This window comes from Ctenopharyngodon idella, chromosome 3 (genome assembly GCF_019924925.1).
Source record: "Ctenopharyngodon idella isolate HZGC_01 chromosome 3, HZGC01, whole genome shotgun sequence".
Classification (NCBI taxonomy): Eukaryota; Metazoa; Chordata; class Actinopteri; order Cypriniformes; family Xenocyprididae; genus Ctenopharyngodon; species Ctenopharyngodon idella.
The window spans coordinates 2915599-2937936 of NC_067222.1; the positions used below are offsets into that span (position 1 = coordinate 2915599).

Consider the following 22338-nt stretch of genomic DNA (forward strand, 5'->3'; position numbering starts at 1 on the left):
CTTCAATAGTGCTCAATCATTATTCAATTAATCGTTTAATTATCCCAACTCCAACACTGATTCAGTGTTACATTTAACACCCTGTAGTGTGCACACTGAGCAGTGTTCATTTCATCTGGGCTAACCCATGTGGGGCCTACATAGAAACTGAGGACAAAACTGGCTGGGGACCAGTTAGATAGTCCAGGTGAAACCCTTTTGGGCCCCACATGGGTGCTGACTAGGAATATTTATTTGACTACTGACATTTAGTTACTGGCACTTTTAAGCAGTTAAGTATACAGTTAATCTAGTTAATTAGTCCATAATTCATGTCTATTTCTATTTACAAGAAATGATCTTAGCTTAGCCAGATCCTGATTTAGCAGCTAGAAATAGAAATATAAAAGCATCAAATGTGCAAATGTAATAGAACCAAAAAGATGTATGTAGAGGAGTTTATTTATTGATGCATGCATGTTCTCCCAGTTTTAAGCATTAATAACAACATTTGATTCAATTTAATGTGATAAATACATTTACATATTGTACATTCTTATATATTCTTCTAACATACTGTAAGAAGAGCAAAGGCACTATACTATCTAAAAGGTTTGTTTGTTTTAGTGAATTGTGGGGACATTCCATAGGCGTAATGGTTTTTATACTGTACAAACCATATTTTCTATCCCCCTACACTACCCCTACCCTAAACCTACCCATCACAGAAAACTGCACATTTTTACATTCTCAAAAAAACTCATTCTGTATGATTTATAAGCCTTTTGAAAAATGGGGACATGCTGTAATGTCCTCATAAGTCACCATCACAGTAAATGACAGTGTCAGTCCAATAAAAGGTAATAATTAACAGTATATATAACTTTAAGACCGTTTCACTGCACACAGTTTGTGTGGGGCCGGGTTCAGGGTGAAGCCCACCACTGGTGTGAGATCCAGCTCATCTTCAGAAACTCCAGGAGGAGGAGTGAAGCAGAAATGCTGAAGGAGGAAGGTGAAGAACAGGAAGAGCTCCATCCTGGCCAAACTTTCTCCAAGACAAACCCTGCGTCCTGAGAAAAACAATAAGTAAACAATTAACAAAAATCACCTGTGATGGCATAATATAATTAGTGAATTTGAAGTCCACTGCACCTGCAGAGAAGGGCAAGAAGGCATCCTTTTTTACAAACTGGCCCTGCTTATTTAGGAAGTGTCTTGGGTTGAATCTGTTAGGAGTTTCCCACTCATTTTCATCCCTCAATACAGATACCAGTAGTGCGCACACACTGGTACCCTGCATAAAGCAACACAAATGATCAGTGATAAATGGTGGAAACACATAATCAAGAACATTGCATGTTCTTATTGGAGCCAGACCTTCTTGATGAGGTATCCGTTCAGGTGAACATCACAGGTGGTCTGACGGGGGGAACCAAGGGGTACTATGTTAGCAAATCTCTGCGTTTCATGAATCACAGCGTCTGTGTAAGGCAAGTTCTTCCGGTCCTCCGCCACTGGCTGACGTCCACCAATCACTTGGTCAAGCTCACCTTGGACCTTGGCTTAGTTAAATTCACAAGAAATACTTGACTCTCGATGACATTTTGCATGGTAAATAATTAGATTTGCAGACTTGTTGAATTCAAATTGTTATAAAATAATGCAATAGTCCTGGTTTTGACTTGACTATGATCAAGAACTCTTTGTTCACTGTAAACAATATATTTTTTTTATAAAGTAGTATACTATTTATACTATTTCAACTTTTCTACTTCAAAATTTCATGTTTAATTAAATGTATTGCTTGCGATTTCTTTGTAATTATTTGTGAAATTTACTAGCAATTTCTGAGTGACAATTGTTTCTATAATTTTATTTTTTTTTTTCATTGTTCAAATGCATGCATTAAGATGGTCATTTGCAGCTATACCTTGTATTTCAGGGTATTTGGCCATGAGCAGAAGACTCCAGCGTAGAGTTGTGGCCATAGTGTCAGTACCAGCAGCAAACAGGTTGTTTATTGTGCAATCCAAATTCACTGCATGGTACAAAGAGTCTGTTTTTCCAGATTCCTGTAGAAATCATGACAATGAAAGCCAAAAAAGTAAGATGTCAGAACCTTAAAAAGGTAATTGCAAATCTATTTGATTTAAACTTATAAACAGTACCTCGTCCTTCTGCTGTCGTATGAGGAAAGAATCAGCGATCCCTCTGGGCTCCTGAGGGTTCAGAGTCTTCTTCAGACCATTTAATAGTTCATTGCTTTGTTTGAACGCTTCTCTGACGTTATTCACAATAAGTTTCTGATTTGCCACAAAAGGACGAAGCCACGGAAACATGTTGTAGAGCTACAAACAAGCAGAATTGCAAATAATAGAAATGTACCATTGAACAATGTACATACACCGTGACAAATACTCCAAAATCATGAATTATAAACAATAAATCGTTATTGTACTTTTTGAATATTTAAAAATAACAATCAGTGTATCAATTATTGGTGTATTGTACAGAAATGTGTTGGTACCTGAACTGAAGCTGATCCAGTCATCTTCATGTTTTCGTAAGCTCGCCTGATCATGCGATGTAACTTAGTGTCGCTGTACTCAAATCTGATGCTGTAGACAATGGCAGAGATGACGTTTGAAACAGCCAATGCTATTGGCAGAGTTGTATCAAACGGTTTTCCTGCACATGGATGAACAAGATGTTAATACTCAGTCACATCATTATGTTGTCCTTGTGGTTTACAATCTTACCATCAAACTTCTCAAATTCCTCTTTTAAATATTGCGTTTCTTTGATTATTAACTCTTCACTTCTTTTCTTGCCCATTCCGAAGTCTCGCAGGTTCGAGAGAGCAAAGCGTCTCATTTCTCTCCAGTTTTCACCATTGGAAAACATAATCCCTACAGAGGAATAATTTATCCATTACTCCAAAGTGGACCTCACATTTCTGACCAAAATACAAAGATTATTTTTTTTATTTCTTTATATACAAGATTATTACAAGATATTAACTTTATATACAAGACAAGTATAAGTGCTGAATTAATTTGAAATTTACAAAAAAAAAAAAAAAAGAAATGTTTATTAAATGAATATCTGAATATGTGAAGCCTTCCTACCATATCCCTGGTTGAAATCATGGAATATGGGTGTGATATCTCTGTCTCCAAACTCCTCTGAGAGGTTCACTAGTGCCTGTTTCACGGTCTTGTATCCTGACAATATTACCACTTTTTTGGGGCCAAAGTGCACCGTGTAAACTGACCCATATTGCTTTGACAGCTGTAAGAGAGAAAACATGAAGAATCTATCTATCCACTGGCATCACTGGCATCCATCCACTGGCTCATAGAACAACACCTCCATAACATCTTTTCCCTCTAGTAATAATGTCTTGTTTGCCTGTCCTACCCAGTCTTAAACTTCATCTAAATATACACTGTAAAACATTTTACTGTAAATTTGTATTAATTCACTGGCAGTAGCTTTACCTGCAAAGTACTGTTTTATAGTTTTTACTGTATTTAGAATTACACTGTAGTACACTGAAAAAAAAAGTAAATTAATGGTAAAATACTGGCAGCACAGTTGCACTAAATTAAAACTCAAGTTAAATCACTTCATTTGCAGAAAATGATTGCCTTAAATTGGCCAGTTGCCATTTAAGTTTATAAACTAATATTCACAGACAAGGCTTAAGCTAGTCCTAGACCAAGATGCATGTTTGAGCTGTTTTAACTGAAAGTAACTTGCACTGACATATCTTAAAATATGTCTGTACCATTGTTTTGTCTCAAGATGCACACCAGTAATGTTTTTTTTTTTCCTAGTGAACGTTTATAAAAGCTACTTAAATGCCCTAATTGAATGAAGGCCTAACCTGTCTTAGGCTAAGCCCTGTCTGTGAAACCGGGCCATAGTGTGCTAGGAATGTGAGCATCTTCTGTAGAGTTAGGTAAGTTCTCTTCATCTTCTGCTCCTATTATTAGTGGAGTACCTCAAGGGTCCAATTCTTTTTAACTTATATATGCGACATTATTAAGAAACATATTTCATTTCATTTTTATGTTGATGATACACAGCTGTACCTGCCATTGAAATCTGGCGACTCCATTCAACCATTATTGCAATGTATCCAGGACATTAAGAACTGGCTATCAAATAACTTTCTCCAACTTAATAAGGACAAAACGGAATTAATTGTTTTTCGTCCCCCAAAACTAAGGAGTAGTCTAATAAAGGAGCTGGGTAATCATTTTCCCTCAGTTTCCTCCCAGGTTTGGAACCTCGGTATCATCCTAGACTCAGAATTATGTTAATCCAAACCAATTAATTGTGTTGTTAAGAACAGTTTTTATCAATTGTGGACTATTTCCAAACTTAAATAGTTTTTGTCATTCCAAGACTTGGAGAAGGTTATTCATGCTTTTATTACCTCATGCTTAGATTACTGTAACTGGGTCTTCCTCAGTCATCGCTTGCACGCCTCCAGATGGTACAAAATGCAGCTGCAAGGTTGTTGACTGGGACAAAAAAATATGATCACGTCACCCCAATTTTAGCTTTGCTTCATTGGCTCCCGATCCATTTTAGAATTAAGTTTAAAATTCTGTTGTTTGTTTTTAAAGCTCTTAATGATCAAGCCCCATTTTATCTTAAAGATCTTCTTACACCTCTGTCATCCTCCAGACTTTTAAGATCTTCAGACAGGGCTCTATTATCTATTCCTCGCTCCCGTCTATAAACTCGGGGAGATAGAGCTTTTTCCGTTGCCACCCCTCGTCTATGGAACCACTTACTTCGGACATCCGCCTTGCACCTTCAATTACCATTTTTAAATCAAAATTGAAAATGTATCTCTACTCCCTGGCATTTTAATATTATTATACTTCTGTTTATTGTCTGTTTTGTTTGGTTTTACTCGGTTTTATTTCTGCTTTATTTTATTTAATGTTTCCTTACTCTGTTCAGCACTTTGGATAGCTCTGCTATGTTTAAATGTGCTTTATAAATAAAATTTACTTACTTACTTACTATTAATACTGTGAACCTATTTCATTTGAATCCACTAAAAAAAAACAATATTTCTTAAAGTAAAGAGAAACGAATTAAACAACATCATTAAAACAAGAAACATAAATTTAACTAACAACAGTAGAGATTTATGGTCTTAAATATTAATAACCAAGGACTCACACCTTGACAATAAAGAACAATCATGGAAGATTGTTGACTGAATTAGAATTTTATAAATTGTATAAATAGTTTGTCATCTGACCAATCTGAAGTATTTAGTGAGATTCGGGCGAGCTTGTAGAGTCTCTGATTATCAACACAAGAATGACACAATTTGCAATAAAAATTAATTTATTAACAAAAAGATATACAAAAGTAAAATAAAAAGAGTAAATCATTAAATACTACTAAAGAAAATGACTAAACTACAAAGAAAACTGAACCAATAATCAAACAGAAACTACAAACTACTACACAAATGGACGTTAACAGAATGAATGCCAAGTACATGAGCAACGAATTAGATGAAGCAATGAATGGGTAATTAGCAGTCTATGGGGGAGTCAATTGTGGTCTTTCTGGATGCTGGTATGAAATAGTAAATAAGCATTTACTATGAATACAGATAACGTGTCTGATGTATCTATCTGTATACGCTGACCCTGGATCTACACAAATTGCTATCTCATATAGCAACAACCTAATTCCAAGGCCTTTGGGAAAAGGTTTGGTTAGCTTATATTACAGACTGCCACAGACTTCTTCAAAGGATTGCAGTTCTTGAAACAAAGTTACTTGTGGGACTACCAAACCAGACGGAACACACAACAGAGCTTCATCATGGACGCCATTAGTGTACAGCTGGTGAGTCCCATGAATCCCGTGCGCCTAAACAGGCCATACTGAGTGTAGAGAAACAAGCTGTAATTGATCAACACACTAATCGATGGCACAAACAGGGAGCGAGACCCAAAGGCACCTGAAACATAAGATTGTCATGAGTATCACATATTGCCATAGTAGCATCGTCTACCCCAAACACTGATTCCCTACCACTGCCTATACATCTGTAGAACAGATTTGAAGTATTAATGAATGTGGGTGAGGAATCCCCAGACATGATGAATGTGGGTGAGGAATCCCCATATATGATCAGACACAGATCAAATCATCCAGAAGCTAACACTGATGCTAACTGGCGCTCAAGGTCGAGCAGACAGCAGCACTCAGCTCAGAGTGCAGCCGAGCCCAGGACTCTCATAGTGGGTGACTCCATAATCAGAAACATTAGCAGCAGGGATACAACTACGTGCTGCCTTTCACAAGCAACAGTTTCCGATTTAAACAAGGAACTTAAGAACATTCTGATGAAATATAAGACTGCAAGTTGACTAATCATTCATATGGGGAAGAATGATATTTAGAAAGAGCAGTCAGAACTCCTTAAAAGGGATTTCAATGAACTTTTTGAAACACTTAGAAGACTGAAAGTTCAGGCGTTCATCAGTGTACCACTTCCAGCAAGAGGAACAAGGTTTTCACGGTTGCTTGGGCTCAATACATGGCTGCAAAAAACCTGCAACATAAAGGAACTGAACTTCATCAACAACTTCAATCTTTTCTGGAGTCAGAGACAAATGTTTAAACAGGATGGCCTGCACTGAAACAAACTGGGCTCAACAGTGCTAAACGACAATATCTACTTCTCCATCATCCTTCAGCAGTGTGTACCAATCCACTCAACCTGAATGGCACAAACACACCTGGACAGAGTGCAAATGACCATAGGACGTCACTTCAGCACCTGAATGGACATGTGGTTGACATATCCTACAAGGATGATCAAGATGGCGCCGTGGATGGCAGCCACTGTGCTGAGCTCCTCAGTTGTTTTAGTGTTTTTGTTAGTTTTTCCTGTTTTTTGTTAAGGAAACGCGATTAGTTTTACATGGGATGAACTGCTGAACATTCGTCAGTGCGCTGTTTAGAGCGGATCGTGACGCAGAATCAACGGGGAAATCGCGTGGCGGCGTGACGTGCTTTTACATCAACGAAAGGTGGTCTAGAGATGTAACAGTATTAACGAAGATGTGCTGTTCTGATCTAGAAGCGCTTTTCATTAACTGCAAGCCGTTCTATTCGCGAGAGTTCATTCTCGTAAGCTTCTACATCCCACCGCAAGCGCACGTGAACCTGGCTTTACAGAAACTCGCTGATCAGATCACAGAGACCGAACAAAAACACCCGGACTCTGTTTTAATCATTCTTGGGGATTTTAACGAAGCAAATCTCTCCAGTGAACTGCCAAAACACAGACAGCATGTTACATGTACCACCAGAGACAGTAATATACTGGACCATTGTTACACAGCAACAAGGAATGCATATCACTCTGTCCCACGGGCAGCTTTGGGGCTCTCTGATCACTGCCTGGTTCATCTTATACCAACCTACAAGCAAAAACTTAAATCTGCTAAACCTGTAGCAAAGACTGTAAACCACTGTTACAAGCCTGTTTCGAATGGACTGATTGGAGTGTTTTTGAAGCTGCTGCCACCGATCTGGATGAGCTCACAGAGACTGTAAGTTCATATATCAGTTTCTGTGAAGATATGTGCATTCCTACCAGGACTCATCTAACTTCCAACAATGACAAACCGTGGTTCACTGCAAAACTCAGCCAGCTCCATCAGGCCAAAGAAGATTCTTACAGGAATCGGGACAGAGTGTTGTACAAACAGGCCAAATACACACTGGAAAAGGAAATCATGGTGTGACACCAGCCTGTCTGAAAACCTGTGCTGATCAGCTGGCCCCCATCTTTTCACAGATCTTCACCAGATCACTGGAGTTGTGTGAGGTCCCTTCCTGCTTCAAATGCTCCACCATCATCCCCGTTCCAAAGAAACCCAAGATAACAGGACTTAACGACTACAGACCTGTGGCGCTAACATCTGCCATCATGAAATCGTTTGAAAAACTGGTTCTGGCTTATCTGAAGGACATCACCGGACCCTTACTGGAGCCCCTGCAGTTTGCTTACCGAGCAAACAGGTCTGTAGATGATGCAGTAAACATGGGTCTGCACTTCATCCTACAGCATCTGGATAAATCAGGGACTTATGTAAGGATCCTGTTTGTGGAATTCAGCTCGGCTTTTAACACCATCATCCCAAACCTCCTCCTGCCCAAACTAACTCAGCTGTCCGTGCCCACCTCTGTCTGTCAGTGGATCACCAGCTTCCTGACAGACAGGCAGCAGCTAGAGAGGCTGGGAAAATTCTCATCCAGCACCCGCACCATCAGTGTGTGTGTCCTCTCCCCACTGCTCTTCTCCCTCTACACCAACGACTGCACCTCTAAAGACCCCTCTGTCAAGCTCCTGAAGTTTGCAGATGACACCACAGTCATCGGCCTCATCCGGGACGGAGACGAGTCTGCTTACAGACAGGAGGTTAGAGAGCTGGCTGTCTGGTGCAGTCACAATAACCTGGAGCAGAACACGCTTAAAACAGTGGAGATGATTGTGGACTTCAGAAGAAACCCCCTGCTCTTCCCCCACTCACCATCATGAACAGCACTGTAAAAACAGTGGAGTCATTCAGGTTCCTCGGCAACACCATATCTCAGGACCTGAAGTGGAACATTCACATAGACTCCATTGTGAAAAAGGCCCAGCAGAGGTTGTACTTCCTCCGCCAACTGAGGAAGTTCAACCTGCCACAAGAACTGCTGAAACAGTTTTACTCTGCCATCATTGAATCCGTCCTATGCACTTCAATTACCGTCTGGTTCAGCTCAGCTACCAATTCTGACCTCAGAAGACTATGTCGGATAGTCCGGACTGCTGAGCGAATCATTGGTACAACCCTCCCCACTCTCCAAGATCTGTACTTATCCAGAGGGCTGGCAAAATCACTCTGGCCCCCTCACATCCAGCACACTCCTTCTTTGAACTGTTGCCATCTGGTCGACGCTACAGAGCCCTGAGCACCAGAACGACCAGACACAGGAACAGTTTCTTCCCTCAGGCAATCCATCTCATGAACACTTGACAATAAACGAGGAACACACAACACACACACTATTATACATTCATTTATTTAACACACATACTTATTTACATTTCTAATTTACACCTAACATATCTGTACATAGTAAATTGCTTATTTTAATTTATTTTAATTTGTATATTGTGTCTTTACTATTTTGCACATTGTCTGTATATTTGTATATTGTTCTTTTTATTATCTGTGTCTTGTCTTGTCGCTGTCACTCTGTTGCACTGTGGAGCTTCTGTCACTACAACAAATTCCTAGTATGTGTAAACATACCTGGCAATAAAGCTCATTCTGATTCTGACTATCACAACACCACACAGCCACAACAACCACTGCTCACGGATACAATCCCGACTAAGCCCTGCCCACAGAGCTCACCGCAGATAGACTGTGACGTATTAGAACTGCTCCGACATTCAGCACCCAAGGACATCTTTCGGGAAAAAAGCCAGGGAATCCAGGACATATTACAGCCTCCGGTCACACCAGAGCAACAGCCCCTCTCACCGGACACGTTATCCCTCTCTCCAGCATCCCTTCTTCTGTGCTTCTCAGAGAAAATGGAGGAACTGGTGTATGCTGGAACCAAACTCTCCCACTCTTTTGCTGCGAGCCCCCAGATATCAACAAAAAAGCGGCGAGCCCTACAACCACCAAAGCCTGTGGGCCCAGCTCATCCTCCCCCTCCTCCTGTGAGAGCTGTCCGGCCTCTGCCACAACGCCAGGGCCCACACCCTCCTCCATCTGCTCTAAGTGAACCAAAAACAACTGATAACATCTCGGGTCCCCGCTATGATAACAGTAACTTTGTCAAATGTTTACAGAACAAGTGGGAACCCAGTCTGCCTGTTGCTTTCTCTATTTCTGTTTTATTATGTGATAGAAAATCTAAGGCCTTCTCAAGCCATATGGCAAACCCATCTAATCTGCTGCCTATTACACGTCAAACTAAGATTACTGTGGAGACAGAAAGAAAGACTGTTAAATTAGCACTTTTAAACATTCGCTCACTGAAAAATAAATCACTTCTAGTCAACGACTTAACAAACAACCTAGATTTTATGCTTCTAAATGAAACGTGGCTAGAAGACAGCTGCAGTGCAACAGTCCTCAATGAAACAGCCCCTCCTAACTTTACTTTTATGAGTGTCTGCAGAGCAGTTAGGAGAGGTGGAGGTGTAGCTGCTCTATAGATGTCTATCAATGCAAGCAAGTGTCATTTGGTGATTACTTGTCTTTTGAATATCTGGGTATTGTGTTAAAAGGTGCTCCACACATTCTACTTATCGCTATTTACAGGCCTCCAAAATACACTCCAGCCTTTGTTGAGGACTTTACAGAACTGTTATCAACAATTTCCTCAGAGTTTGATTGTTTTGCTATTACTGGGGACTTTAATATCCACATAGATAATGCAGAAATCAATATGGCAAAAGAAATCATAACTGTTTTGAATACATTTGATTTGACTCAGCATGTACATGGACCCACACACAATCGTGGACACACTCTAGGTTTACTTATTTTTTGTGATTTATTTATTTTATTGCAGAACAGAACATGGTCAACATGTGTGACACAACTTAACTATATACAAAACCAGGGTTTGCATAAGTAAAAAATAAAAGAAAATAATAAATAAATAAATAATAGATAAATAAAAATAAATAAAAGGGGAAGAAGTGTCTACGTTTACTTATCAGTAAGGGTCTAAACATTTCATCCAATTTAATAAGGATGTAGCGCTATCTGATAATTTCTGTATTTTCTTTGATATATTGATCTCTCCCACTGTTAAAGCTAGATCTATCTCGGTCAAAAAGCGATGCTTAAATGAGAACACTAGTGTGCTGTTTATGAAGGCAATATCTTTAACACCAAGCATATCTGCAGACTCTGTTGATTTTCTCCTTGATCCTTTTAACTCAAAAGTTAAGAGTGTGTTTGATGACATTGCTACTGTGAAAGTCAGGAAGAAGAGTGGCAGACAAAAAGTGCCTTAGTGAAACTCAACAGCAGTGCAAAATATTAAAAGACAAAGCAGAAAAGCTGAAAGATAGTGAAAGATAAAACTTGAAATCCACTATAACATCTATAAAGATAGCCTTCATGCTTTCAATGTGGAACTAGGCAAAGCTAGACCTTCTTCTCAAATATCATAAACAGCTAATTAAACAACACCTGCACTCTTTTTGCTAGTTTAGAGAGACTAACAACCCCCCCCAAGTCAGATTCAGAAGCACTTCTAATCTGGGTAGACTTGAATTGCATGCATGAAAACATGTTAATGTACTTTAAATATAGTTTAATGATTATCTTAATAGGCCATGATGAATTCTGCATGTGATAACCAATATTATGTCTATAGCTAATATCACCTTGATTCTTTCCCAAAGAAGATGGATTTTGCCAATAAATATCCCTGTACACCAGACAAAGCAGACACTTTTATTTTTCACTTGGTTTTGAACATGACAGTGTATTTAAAAATACAGGTTTGTTGTAAATGTCATTTTAATATATCGTTTAGTTTGAACGTGTCAGTTGCAAATGCTGGTATTGCATGAGCAGACCAAACTTTCATTTGTTTGGGATCCAAAACCCTGTGTAAAAGTGTGTTAATATGTGTTTAAAAAAGTGTTTTTGCTAATTATATATTAGCCTATATATTAGCCTTATATCATGACTTCTCCTCATTTGTGAATATAATTTCAACACAGAATCAGTTGCTCTTTTTTATTCAAATTGAAACTACTCTCATTATTTACTTAATTTACTTTTTTTTTTTATATAAATATTTTTGATATTACAGATATGCAAATTGCTACATGGTCTATTTTATTTTAGCCACTAAATAAACCAGCCCTGAAGTGTTTCTACTATACCGGGTCATGCCTTTTGGCCTTCGAAATGCTGGAGCTACATTTCATCGATTAATGTCTATTATGTTATCCAACGTGTCCAATTGTGAAGCATATTTAGATTATGTTGTGTGTTATGCTAACACTTGGGAAGACCATCTTAAGACCTTAGATATAGTCTTCAAACGTCTTAGAGATGCTAATCTTACTTTGAATCTAGCAAAGTGTGAATTCGGTTGTACTACAGTCACATACTTGGGTAAGGAAGTCGGTAGTGGTCAAGTTCTGAGTGTCAGTCCACTTATGAAGCTCTGAAAACTTTGCTCTGTAGCACTCCTGTACTTTTTGCCCCCCATTTTGAAAAACCATTCCTGTTAGGAGTTGATGCTTGTGGTCCTGGTGTTGGTCAGCCTGGTCTCATTGTTAATACGTAACTTTCAAAGACACAAAACGTACATTTTTGTACGTTTAGAAAGGTGCTAAAACGTACAATATTGACGTAATTATGGCACTAAAACGTAAAAATACTTACGTTTTTACAGCGAAAAAACGTAAAATATTTACGTATCTTTCATGTCATAAAGATATATGTATAATTTCCATTTCATCGTTTTGTAGATAAATGTAAGATCCCTAAACCCCATCCCGAACCTAAACCTACCCATTTTATACAGAATGTTAAAAGAATAAAACATAAAGAACAGAAATGTGTAGGGAAATGACCATTTTAGTAAAAATATAACATTAAAACGATATTTTGAGCCACTAATCCTACACCTACCCCTAAACCTACCCATAACCATTTCTTTAAACTACCTACTGTTATAAATAAAAGAATGACAGACAAACAAGCGTAATCACAATAATTTATTTTTTGCGAAAATGTCAAAAGTGGTACCAAAAGTAGTTCAAATGATGATGAGTTCCAGTCACAGTCCTCTCTGGCGGTAATAGTTTTTATAGGGTACAGAGCAGAATTTAACTTATTAATCCATGAAAATATGATGAATTCGGCTTCTCTCCGTGAAGGCGCGACACTCATTTCAAATGTCAATCCACTGAAACACGGCATGTCGCAATCTGTGACGAAGCAGGTGAGAACCAATGAGCGCTTGATATCAGTGCCGTAAATCATGTCGTAACGCTTCTCGAGGGTGGCGCTACTTTCAAATTTGAATCATAACGAGCGCGAGCTTTGACTGTGACGGTCGCTGTTGCTGAGAATGAAGATGAAGATCGATGGATAAAGGGCTGAATTTGGATCTGTTCCTTACAAACATATGGATTCTAAAGATTGGGAGTACAGCGAACAAATAAAATGGATGTGATTTGTGAATTTATGTTGTGTTTTGGTGTATCTTATGGTTGTATTGTCAGTCGCTGCATAGGAGAAAACGCCTTCTGTGTCTCACAGCAAACAAACTAAATATTACAAAATGGTTAAACAATTACAGAAATTTTATTCATAAGGTTTCAAATTGTAGTCTTGTTTAACATTATGCAATCCTCCGAAACGAGCAGCACAAGTCACGAACAGAAATGTTATTTAAGTAGATGAGTAAACTGCTTTCAATAAATTCGACTAAAAACATCGTTAAATCATTAAAGCCACATTTTTAATATTAATACATGGGAATTCATATACATTCACACTTTACGTTACATGATTTACGTTTTTTTTTTTTTTTTTTTTGCTGTTAATACGTAAGTATTTTTACGTTTTAGTGCTAAAAATACGTCAATGTACGTTTTTGTGTGTATGAAAACGTAAGTAAATGTACGTGTGGTAGAACCACAATTTACGTAAAAATACACACGTTTTCTCATGAGATCACGTTGTGTTGGTGCTGTTTTATTGCAGACGGTTTGAATCATCCAATCAGCTTTTTTTCGAAAAATTTCCTTAAACATCAAATGAACTACAGTACTATAGAGAAAGAGGCCCTAGCACTAATTCTTGCCTTGCAACACTTCGAAGTGTATATTGGTTCGAGTGTACAAACAAAACTATTTTCAATGATCATAATACTCTTACATTTCTCCACCAAATGTCTAATGCCAATCATTGTTTAATGTGATGGCCTCTAATCTGTCAAAGTTACAAATCTTCAAATCTGTCATAAAAAAAGGTATTGAAAATGTCATTGTCGACTCACTGTCCCTGTCAACCAGTAAAACATTACATGTTTTATTTTATGGGAGGGGGTGTTAAGAGCCTGCAATATTTTGCGTGTCTGTATCAACTGTCCTTGTGTGTATACTACCATATCTTTCTCTCTGTGTGTGTATAGACATGTTTGTGTTCCAGGTGGGCGTCGTCTCTATTAACCTGTGGAAAACTGTGATTGGTCCTGCCAAGCACCTGACCCACATATAAGGAGCGCCACAAACACTCATCTTCTGTCTTCGTGCCTCACTGACTTTGTGCTTTGCTCTATCGTTCTTCGCATTTATTGACCTGTTTTCCTTCACTTTTGTTTGTTTTGTCATTGTTTGATTTTGAGAGAGTGTCGTGCAAGAGAGATTGTGAGTGTTTAGTGAAACTGTGAGTGTGTTTGTTAATTGTCATTGTAATTTTTTGATTCTCCAGTTTATTTGATCATTGCCGGTTTGACTATGACTTGGATATCGAATCTGATTTGTTTGCTACAAGACTCTGTAAATATTCATGTAAATACTTTTTTGCCAGATTAAGGGATGTAGGGGGTTTGACACCAATTTATTTGTATACTTTATTTATGGTTAAGGGAGATAGGTAAGTTAAGCTGTATTTTTGTTTTCCTTATTTTCGTTGTGGTAATTTAGTTTATAAAAGGAGATTTGTTTGTTATTTTGGCCTGGTCTGCCCCTGATGCTAATCCCTTTTTATTGTAAATAAAGCTTGAGTTATTTGACATCTCTCTGGTATTGAGACTCATTTCCTTCTTTCTGCTACGACTGACCCTCTCCTAATCAGTTAATTGAGTTCACATAATTTTTTTCTATGTGATTTCATAGTAATTTTACAGTAAACTACTGATGGCATGGTTGCCAATATATAACTGTTTTTCTACAGTTTGCTTGTTGTAAACTTAATTACAGTTTACTGTTAAAATATATTCGGTGGGTGTGTCTATTTTATCTTACTCTTTTAACCTTTTTAACCCCACAGCAAAATCCTGTAGCATCCACACTACAGAGAGTAAAACTCACATTGACACAGTATTTTTGTTCTTTACCAGCTTCACTTATTACTAACCAGTTTGATTTTATTTTTGTCATATGTTCTCATTGAGAATTAAAAGAGGTTTAGAAGTTGATGTTTTATTGTTTCAGAGTTTGCTTTAGGTAGGTTCTTGACCCTTAACTTTTGGATATTAGTTTTTCTCTGTTGTAACTGTGTGTTTATAAGAAACATTTGTTATGGCAATGACATCCAAAAGAAACTAAATGGTTTAGCTCCCCAGTACCCGAGTGAGCTCTTAACGCATTATATTCCTTCACGTCTATTGCGATCTCAGAATTCAGGCCAGAGAAGTAATTTGGCAATGTCACTTAGTAAGAAAGACTAAGCGTCTGCACACATACACATTCAAAAGCGCATACTTATAGACTAAACACATAAATGAACGACAAGAATGCATTAAAAGTCTTCTGTTTTCAGTTAACAAGGTGTCATTTAAGCGGCCCCTAAGTTAATAATTAACCATTTTTACAACGGAAGTGATTCAATCAAAAACTTACTTTAGCTCGATAATAACTTTTTCCGAGCTGCTGTAAAGCCAAAACAATCTCTGTCCATTAATTTTCCTATTATCACTGTCAAGCTGCTTTGAAACAATCTGTATTGTGAAAAGTGCTATATAAATGAAGATGAATTGACTTGACTTATTTAAAGGCAATAACTGTGTAGTTGCTGGTATAGAGATGGTCTCTTTGCTAAGGACTTTAACACCTGCTTATGTGGTGGTGTTTCATAACTAATGGTTATCTGCAAGAGGATTGAGTTAAATTGTTCTTTCTAGGTAACTCAGTTAAGTTTCAGATGAAATAAGTTCATAGTACTAATATACTCACATTACTAACACAGTATAAATGCTAAATGGCAAATAACCAATTTAAGGCAACCGGTTTCCTCAAATGAAATGAGTTAACAGGTTTTAATTCAGTGCATAGTATTATTATAGTAGTAAAGTAGATTACAGTAAAGAGCTGTACATTCACAGCTGCTCTTGTTTTGCTGTTTTTACGGTTGTGCTGTGTTTTTACAGTATAATTGTAGTTGATGATTTATGGTAGTCTTGTTAATTTACAGGCTTACTGGCAACCAAAATTGCCAGTAAGTTACTGTAAATATTTATTTATTTTTTTTTTTTACAGTGTACGTCTGTTTACTAGCATAAAAATAGAACCTAGTTGGTAAAATCATCTGATTGAAACATTCTTGCTCACCTCCCACAGGCTCAAGTAGGTTTTCTTGAGGTCAAGCATGTGCAGGTTTCCCAGCAGTGGCAGTGGTTTGGGTCCTGGAGGATATTTTCCCTCATCCTTAGATCTGGAAATGATGGAGAACAGAAAAATAACCAGAAACATCAGCAGGACAAGTATTGTACCTGTGCTGGAGCCCTGTGAGAGTAACACATCTATTAAAGCCATAGTCAAAGAGATCTACTGTTCACATGCACAGATCAATCACTTGTTTAGGTTTGATGTGGGTTTCAATCTTGTACTTTGTACAGTAGGTAGGAGGGGCCATAAGAGAGGGTAAACTTTACTCAAAATTAAAGGCATCTAGGATCAGTGCCAACTAAGCTAACCCTAATTATAATGCTGCTTTCTTGAATTTGTATCAACAAATCCAGACAGAGGTTGTTTTACCAAAATAACAGCCATTGTCTTTCTTTCTTTCTTTCTTTCTTTCTTGTCATGTAGAACAGCTTTGGGGGGCAGCACAGTGTCTCAGTTGGTAGCATTGTCCCCGGTTTGAGTCCTGACTGAATCAGGAGACTTTCTGTGTGGAGTTTGCATGTTTTCCCTGTATCTGCATGGGTTTCCACCGGGTGCTTTGGTTTCCCCCACAATCCAAAAAACATGCAGTATAGGTGAACTGGAGATGCTAAATTGTCCGTAGGTGTGAATGCATGTGTGTGAGTCCCGAGCCATGTAAGGAGGAGGTTTGGGTAAAGACCTGGCAACCTACTCCGGAAAAACCATTGGCAAAGAAAATATATGGTCAGTCTCTCGCGTTTGGCAAGAGGCCATAGAATTGGCCATAGAATCGGGTTAATGAGAGAGAAAGAACAGCTTTGACAATCAGTACTTTGTTTTACAGCGTATAAAATATAATCACAGCATTAAAAAGGAGAATTTAAAGTATTTAAAATACACTGAACATTTCTTGAGACAAAAATAGCAGGAATTTACATGTAAATTGTTCATAAATGCATTTTTAAATGAAACTGTATCAGCAATCTTCCACAATGCACTTTGAACCCCAACCTGAATTGCTGGGGCAACTGCAAAAGAGTTTAAATAAGTTGAACTGTTTTAATAGAACAACTTGTCCCTCATGTCTTATTTTTTTTACACCGCTTTTGTACAACCTGTTTATCTCAGTATAAATGTTTATTCTGAAAAAAGTCCCTGCTGACAAAAAAAAACTTATTTTGCTAGTCTGTCATCTCAGTCTGGGCTGTTTGAGTGTTTTGGACACCTTTCAGCTGCACCCAGATATCAAGCAACCATCAAAACAATGTTAAATTAATGTTAATGTGTCAACGTTAACCACATTGAATCAACATCACTGTTGCACCCGCAATTAATGTTAAAAAAAATGGTAATGGCATTGAATCACTGTTACAACGTGAAGTTGGTTCAACATCATGCTTGCACTCTCAGAAAATGAAACACAACTACAACTTATTTAAAGCCACACAGCCTGAAATCAACTACAAATAAAAGACAATAAACCTCTCAAGATCTCAACAGAGGATGATTAAACATTATCAGCTTCAGTTAATGCTAACCAGTTTGACTTTATTTCTGTCATTAATCTACATAAGTTCTTTTTCAGAAGAAAAAGGTTAAGATGTTGATGTTTTATTAAAAATAATGTCATTTGACGTCACCATTGTGGTGATCTGTGTTTCCTTTAGTTAGGCGGTTTGACTCTTGGCTTTTTATGTGAGTTTGTGGTCTTTGTAACAGTGTTTACCAAAACAATTTTGTCTCAAAATAGCACAGTTGAGTACACTTAGATGTTCTTAAGATTATCTTCAGTACTTACAAAGAATTTTTAGTATATTAAGTACAAAATTAGTGCGCAGAAATAGAGCACTTTAATTACATTATGGAAGTCTAATAGTGAAAGGCTATTTTTAGCTGTTTCTTCTCAGAGACTAGTTGGTCATTAACAACAGAAATCATAATATTCAAGAAGTTAATATCTGTTGTCCCCACATGATATGTAAACTTAATGGATGGTCTAAGGCAATTCATATACAAGGCAAACACTTCAAAGTCACTGGCAGAACCTTTATAAATCACAAAACAATCATCAATGTATCTTTTGAACAGAACCAAATTTTCTGTAAAAGGTTTATTATTCCAGATGTTTTGGTCTTCTAGATTACCAAGGTATAAATCCCAGTATTGAATGGCCATTGGGCTACATTTGTTGCACAGACCTGGCAACACTGAGGATTTGTGAATGGCACTGAAGCGACGTAACTGACGCTGGTAGGTCAGGTGATGAGGGCAACATGGCGAACGTAGTACGTCCAGATTACATTCATACTATACACACTCATACTATATAGAACATACTTTTTAGCTGTAGTGAAGTAATTACTTATTCAAAACAAGTACCTACTCAAGAGACTAATCGATTTCGAATGCAGCCATAGTCATGGTTAAGTGAGTTCATTTGAGTTAAAAAACTAAAAGGAGATTGTGTGATTCTACTTACCTCATCATTATGATTCTTGAAGGTGACTGCTTCCCTTGCTACTACTAAACATAACCCTACTGTGTTTGTTAATTTTCATCATGTTTTTTGCACAATTAGATAGAATCGTGTAGTTTTAAAATCAACTGTAAATAAAGGAAGACATTAAGGCCCGGTTTCACAGACAGGGCTTAGCCTAAGCCAGTATTAAGCCTTAGTTCAGTTAATGGGATAGTTCACCCATAAATGAAAATTTGATGTTTATCTGTGTAATGATGGGTCAACAGTGTGTGGATCCATTTGCAGCTTTATTAAACACAGCAGTAGTACAGACAAGGGCAGAGCAGTACCGTAAACAGGGACAGGCAAGGATCGAGGCGGGCAGCAGAGAATCAGAGTCAGGTCACAGGCAAGGATCGAGACAGGCGGCAAACAAACACAGTCCAGGGTACAGGCAAGGTTCCGGGCAGGCGGCAATGGGTTCACGAGAGATAAACAGTCCAGGTAACAACAAGATAACAGTCCACAGAATAACGCTCAGAAATGATCACCATAGCAAATCAAGACTTCGCGAAGATGTGGTGTGTATGCGTGTCTTAAATAGTGTGCGTGTGATGCAGTTCAGGTGTGTGTGCAATCAGTCCCAGGAATGAGGGCCTATGGGAAATAAGGTCCGAATGGTGGAAAATCAGTATTCCGGTGATGGCTCCCTCCGGCGGTCCAGAGGATGAACCGTGGGAGCCATATTCATGACAATCTGCTTACCCCCAGGGAATCCAAGAGGTTGGTGACTTTGTTTCTTCAGTAGAACACAAATGATGATTTTTAACTCCAACTGTTGCAGTCTGTCAGTCGTATAATGCATGTCAATGGGAACACAATCTATAAGAGTCAAAAAAACATGCACAGACAAATCTCGTGACGACACATTGATGTCCTAAGACACAAAACGAATGGTTTGTGTGAGAAACTGAACAGTATTTATATCATTTTTTACCTCTAAAACACCACTATGTCCAACTGCCTTGTGCACGGCATCCGGTGTTCAGATGTTCATGTCTTTCTTTCTTCGGTCGAAAAGAAAATACATATGTATATGCTTTATAAACACAAATGATCGGCTTGCTTGCACGTGCTTCTGCTTTCCATATTCTTTAAAAAGCTTACGCTGTATGTCCTACGCCTTCCTTATTCAACTTACAGAAGGAACGCGGAGCCAGTTCCGTTTTTTCCGTAAGTAGAATAGACTTGTGTGTTTATAAAGCATATACATTTGTATTTTTATAGAAAATGACCAATCGTTTCGCTAGATAAGACCCTTATTCCTTGTCTGGTATCGTTTAAAGCCCTTTGAAGCTGCACTGAAACTGTAATTTTGACCTTCAACCGTTTGGAGAGACCATTGAAGTCCACTATAAGGAGAATAATCCTGGAATGTTTTCATCAAAAACCTCAATTTCTTTTCGACCGAAGAAAAAAAGATATGAACATCTTGGATGACATGTGGTGAGTAAATTATCAGGAAAATTTTATTTGAAAGTGGACTAATCCTTTATGCTACGCCAGAACACGTACACACCTCACGCACCGGATGCCATGGACATAGTGGTGTATTAGAGGTAAAAAATGATATAAATACTGTTCGGTTTCTCGCACAAACCGATCGTTTCGTGTCTTAGGACATCAATGTGTCGTCACGAGCCGCAGGGTTTATTTTGGATTTGTCTGTGCTTGTTTTTTTTACTCTCATAGATTGTGTTCCCATTGACATGCATTATACAACTGACAGACGGCAACGGTTGGAGTTAAAAATCATCATTTGTGTTCTACTGAAGAAACAAAGTCATCTACATCTTGGATGCCCTGGGGGTAAGCAGATAAACATCAAATTTTCATTTTTGGGTGAACTATCCCTTTAAGATATTTAAGTAGCTTTTATAAATGTACACTAGAAAAAAAACATGACTGGTGTGCATCTTGAGACAAAACAATTGCTCTAACATATTTTAAGATATGTCAGTGCAAGTTACTTTCAGTAAAAACAGCTCAAACATGCATTTTAGTCTAGGACTAGCTTAAGCCTTGTCTGTGAAACTGTGGGAAAATCTCTCAAGTTCTCAGCAGAGGATTAAATCTCCAGTTTATTTAGTCTAAGGCTGTGGCTGAAAGTCCGTTGTAGTTGCGTTTCTGCTCGTCTCCGCTGTTTTCTGTTCTTGTTGTTCCTTTTTCCTTCAGTGATTATGCTTGTTAACAAAACGGGTTTATCACTAATGCTCACTCATCACTCAAAACGTTCAAACATAACATAAATTAGTCATTGAATTATCTAATTAATTCTAACACTGATTCAGTGTTCATTTAATCAATTCATCCAGCCAAACCTATGTGGGGCCTACATTAAAACATAGGACTAAACTGACCAGCCCCAGGTGCAACCAACATGGATGTGCTGGCTGGGAGATTTGAATGGTAGGTAAAAGTTTACTGGGAGAAGTCAATATTATATATGGTTGATGTGGGGAGCTATGGCAGCAGCAGTGATGGAAGCATCTTTGCCAATTCTGTGCTGGGAAAGGCACTCAGAGATGGAACTCTGAATGTTCCACCACCAAGTGAACTTCCAGGTGCTCCTGAGCTGGGAAAAGTTAACCACATCATTGTGGCAGATAAACCTTTTCCTCTGAAACCATATCTCCTCCGGACATACCCTGGAAGCTGTCTCCTCACAGAGATTTTTCAATTATCGTTTGTCTCGGGCATGGCGCATCTCTGAAAATGCATTTGGCATCCTCAGCTTTCGTTTCACCTCTTTTCTGTGTTTTGAATATTTTTACACCCGAACAGATGGGTCCTTCAGATGAGACGTTAAACCGAGGTCCTGACTCTCTGTGGTCGTTAAAAACCCCAACATCCTGGCCACATTTGCCCATTGGCCTCTGTCCATCATGGCCTCCTAATCATCACCATACACTGATTGGCTTCATCACTCTGTCTCCTCTCCACCAATAAGCTGGTGTGTGGTGGGCGTTCTGAGCGCTTATTCCTGTTTATGATATTCTTGTGTATGACCCTGGACTGTTTACCTTGTGATGATACTTTGCTGCCTGCTTTGATTACTGTGCTCTGTCTGCCTGGATTACGTTTATACTGTTTGCTGCCTGTCCTGATCCACTGCCTCGTTAATGATTACGTCTCTGCTTTGCCCTTTTTGTACCTGACGCTGGTGATTGACCCCTGCTTGTTTGTTCTACATCTGTCAATAAAGCTGCACATGGATCCTAACTCTGTTGTCTCAGCGTTACAAATAAAATGACAATGTTGTTAGCCTACCGGAATTGGTAATAAACTTTTTTCTAGGCTTCTGATTGGCCAACATGACTTTTGACAGCACTTCATAGTGTGTTTTTGCGTTTTCATGTGAACGGAGATTTTTTTAAAATCCGTTCTTGTGTGGACGTGATTTATAAACTCTGTTTATAAAAAT

General features: G+C 38.3%; 1 protein-coding gene and 1 long non-coding RNA gene across 2 annotated transcripts; one reads left to right on the forward strand and one right to left on the reverse strand.

The window, feature by feature from the left end:
- Nucleotides 1-423: 423 nt before the first annotated feature.
- LOC127509536 (cytochrome P450 2K6-like) lies at nt 424-16622 on the reverse strand. Its single transcript, XM_051888319.1, has 9 exons — nt 16361-16622; nt 3111-3273; nt 2742-2891; nt 2510-2670; nt 2151-2330; nt 1913-2054; nt 1360-1544; nt 1135-1276; nt 424-1052 (listed from the first exon to the last, which is right to left on the reverse strand). The coding sequence occupies exons 1-9, from the start codon at nt 16562-16564 to the stop codon at nt 865-867; spliced, it is 1515 nt and encodes a 504-aa protein (XP_051744279.1). The 5' UTR covers nt 16565-16622; the 3' UTR covers nt 424-864.
- A 2513-nt stretch (nt 16623-19135) lies between these two features.
- LOC127509334 (uncharacterized) lies at nt 19136-22136 on the forward strand. Its single transcript, XR_007929204.1, has 3 exons — nt 19136-19637; nt 20607-20723; nt 21699-22136. It is a non-coding gene; the product is annotated as an uncharacterized LOC127509334 (long non-coding RNA).
- Nucleotides 22137-22338: the final 202 nt, after the last annotated feature.

Bases quoted from the DNA above. Each gene is read 5' to 3' on its own strand.
- LOC127509536 (XM_051888319.1), bottom strand. From the start codon at position 16,564: ATGGCTTTAATAGATGTGTTACTCTCACAGGGCTCCAGCACAGGTACA. The intron at 3,274-16,360 runs GTGAGCAAGAAT...TCTCTCTTACAG, and splicing joins CCTACTTGAGCCTGTGGGAG to CTGTCAAAGCAATATGGGTC. The intron at 2,892-3,110 runs GTAGGAAGGCTT...ATTCCTCTGTAG, and splicing joins TGATTTCAACCAGGGATATG to GGATTATGTTTTCCAATGGT.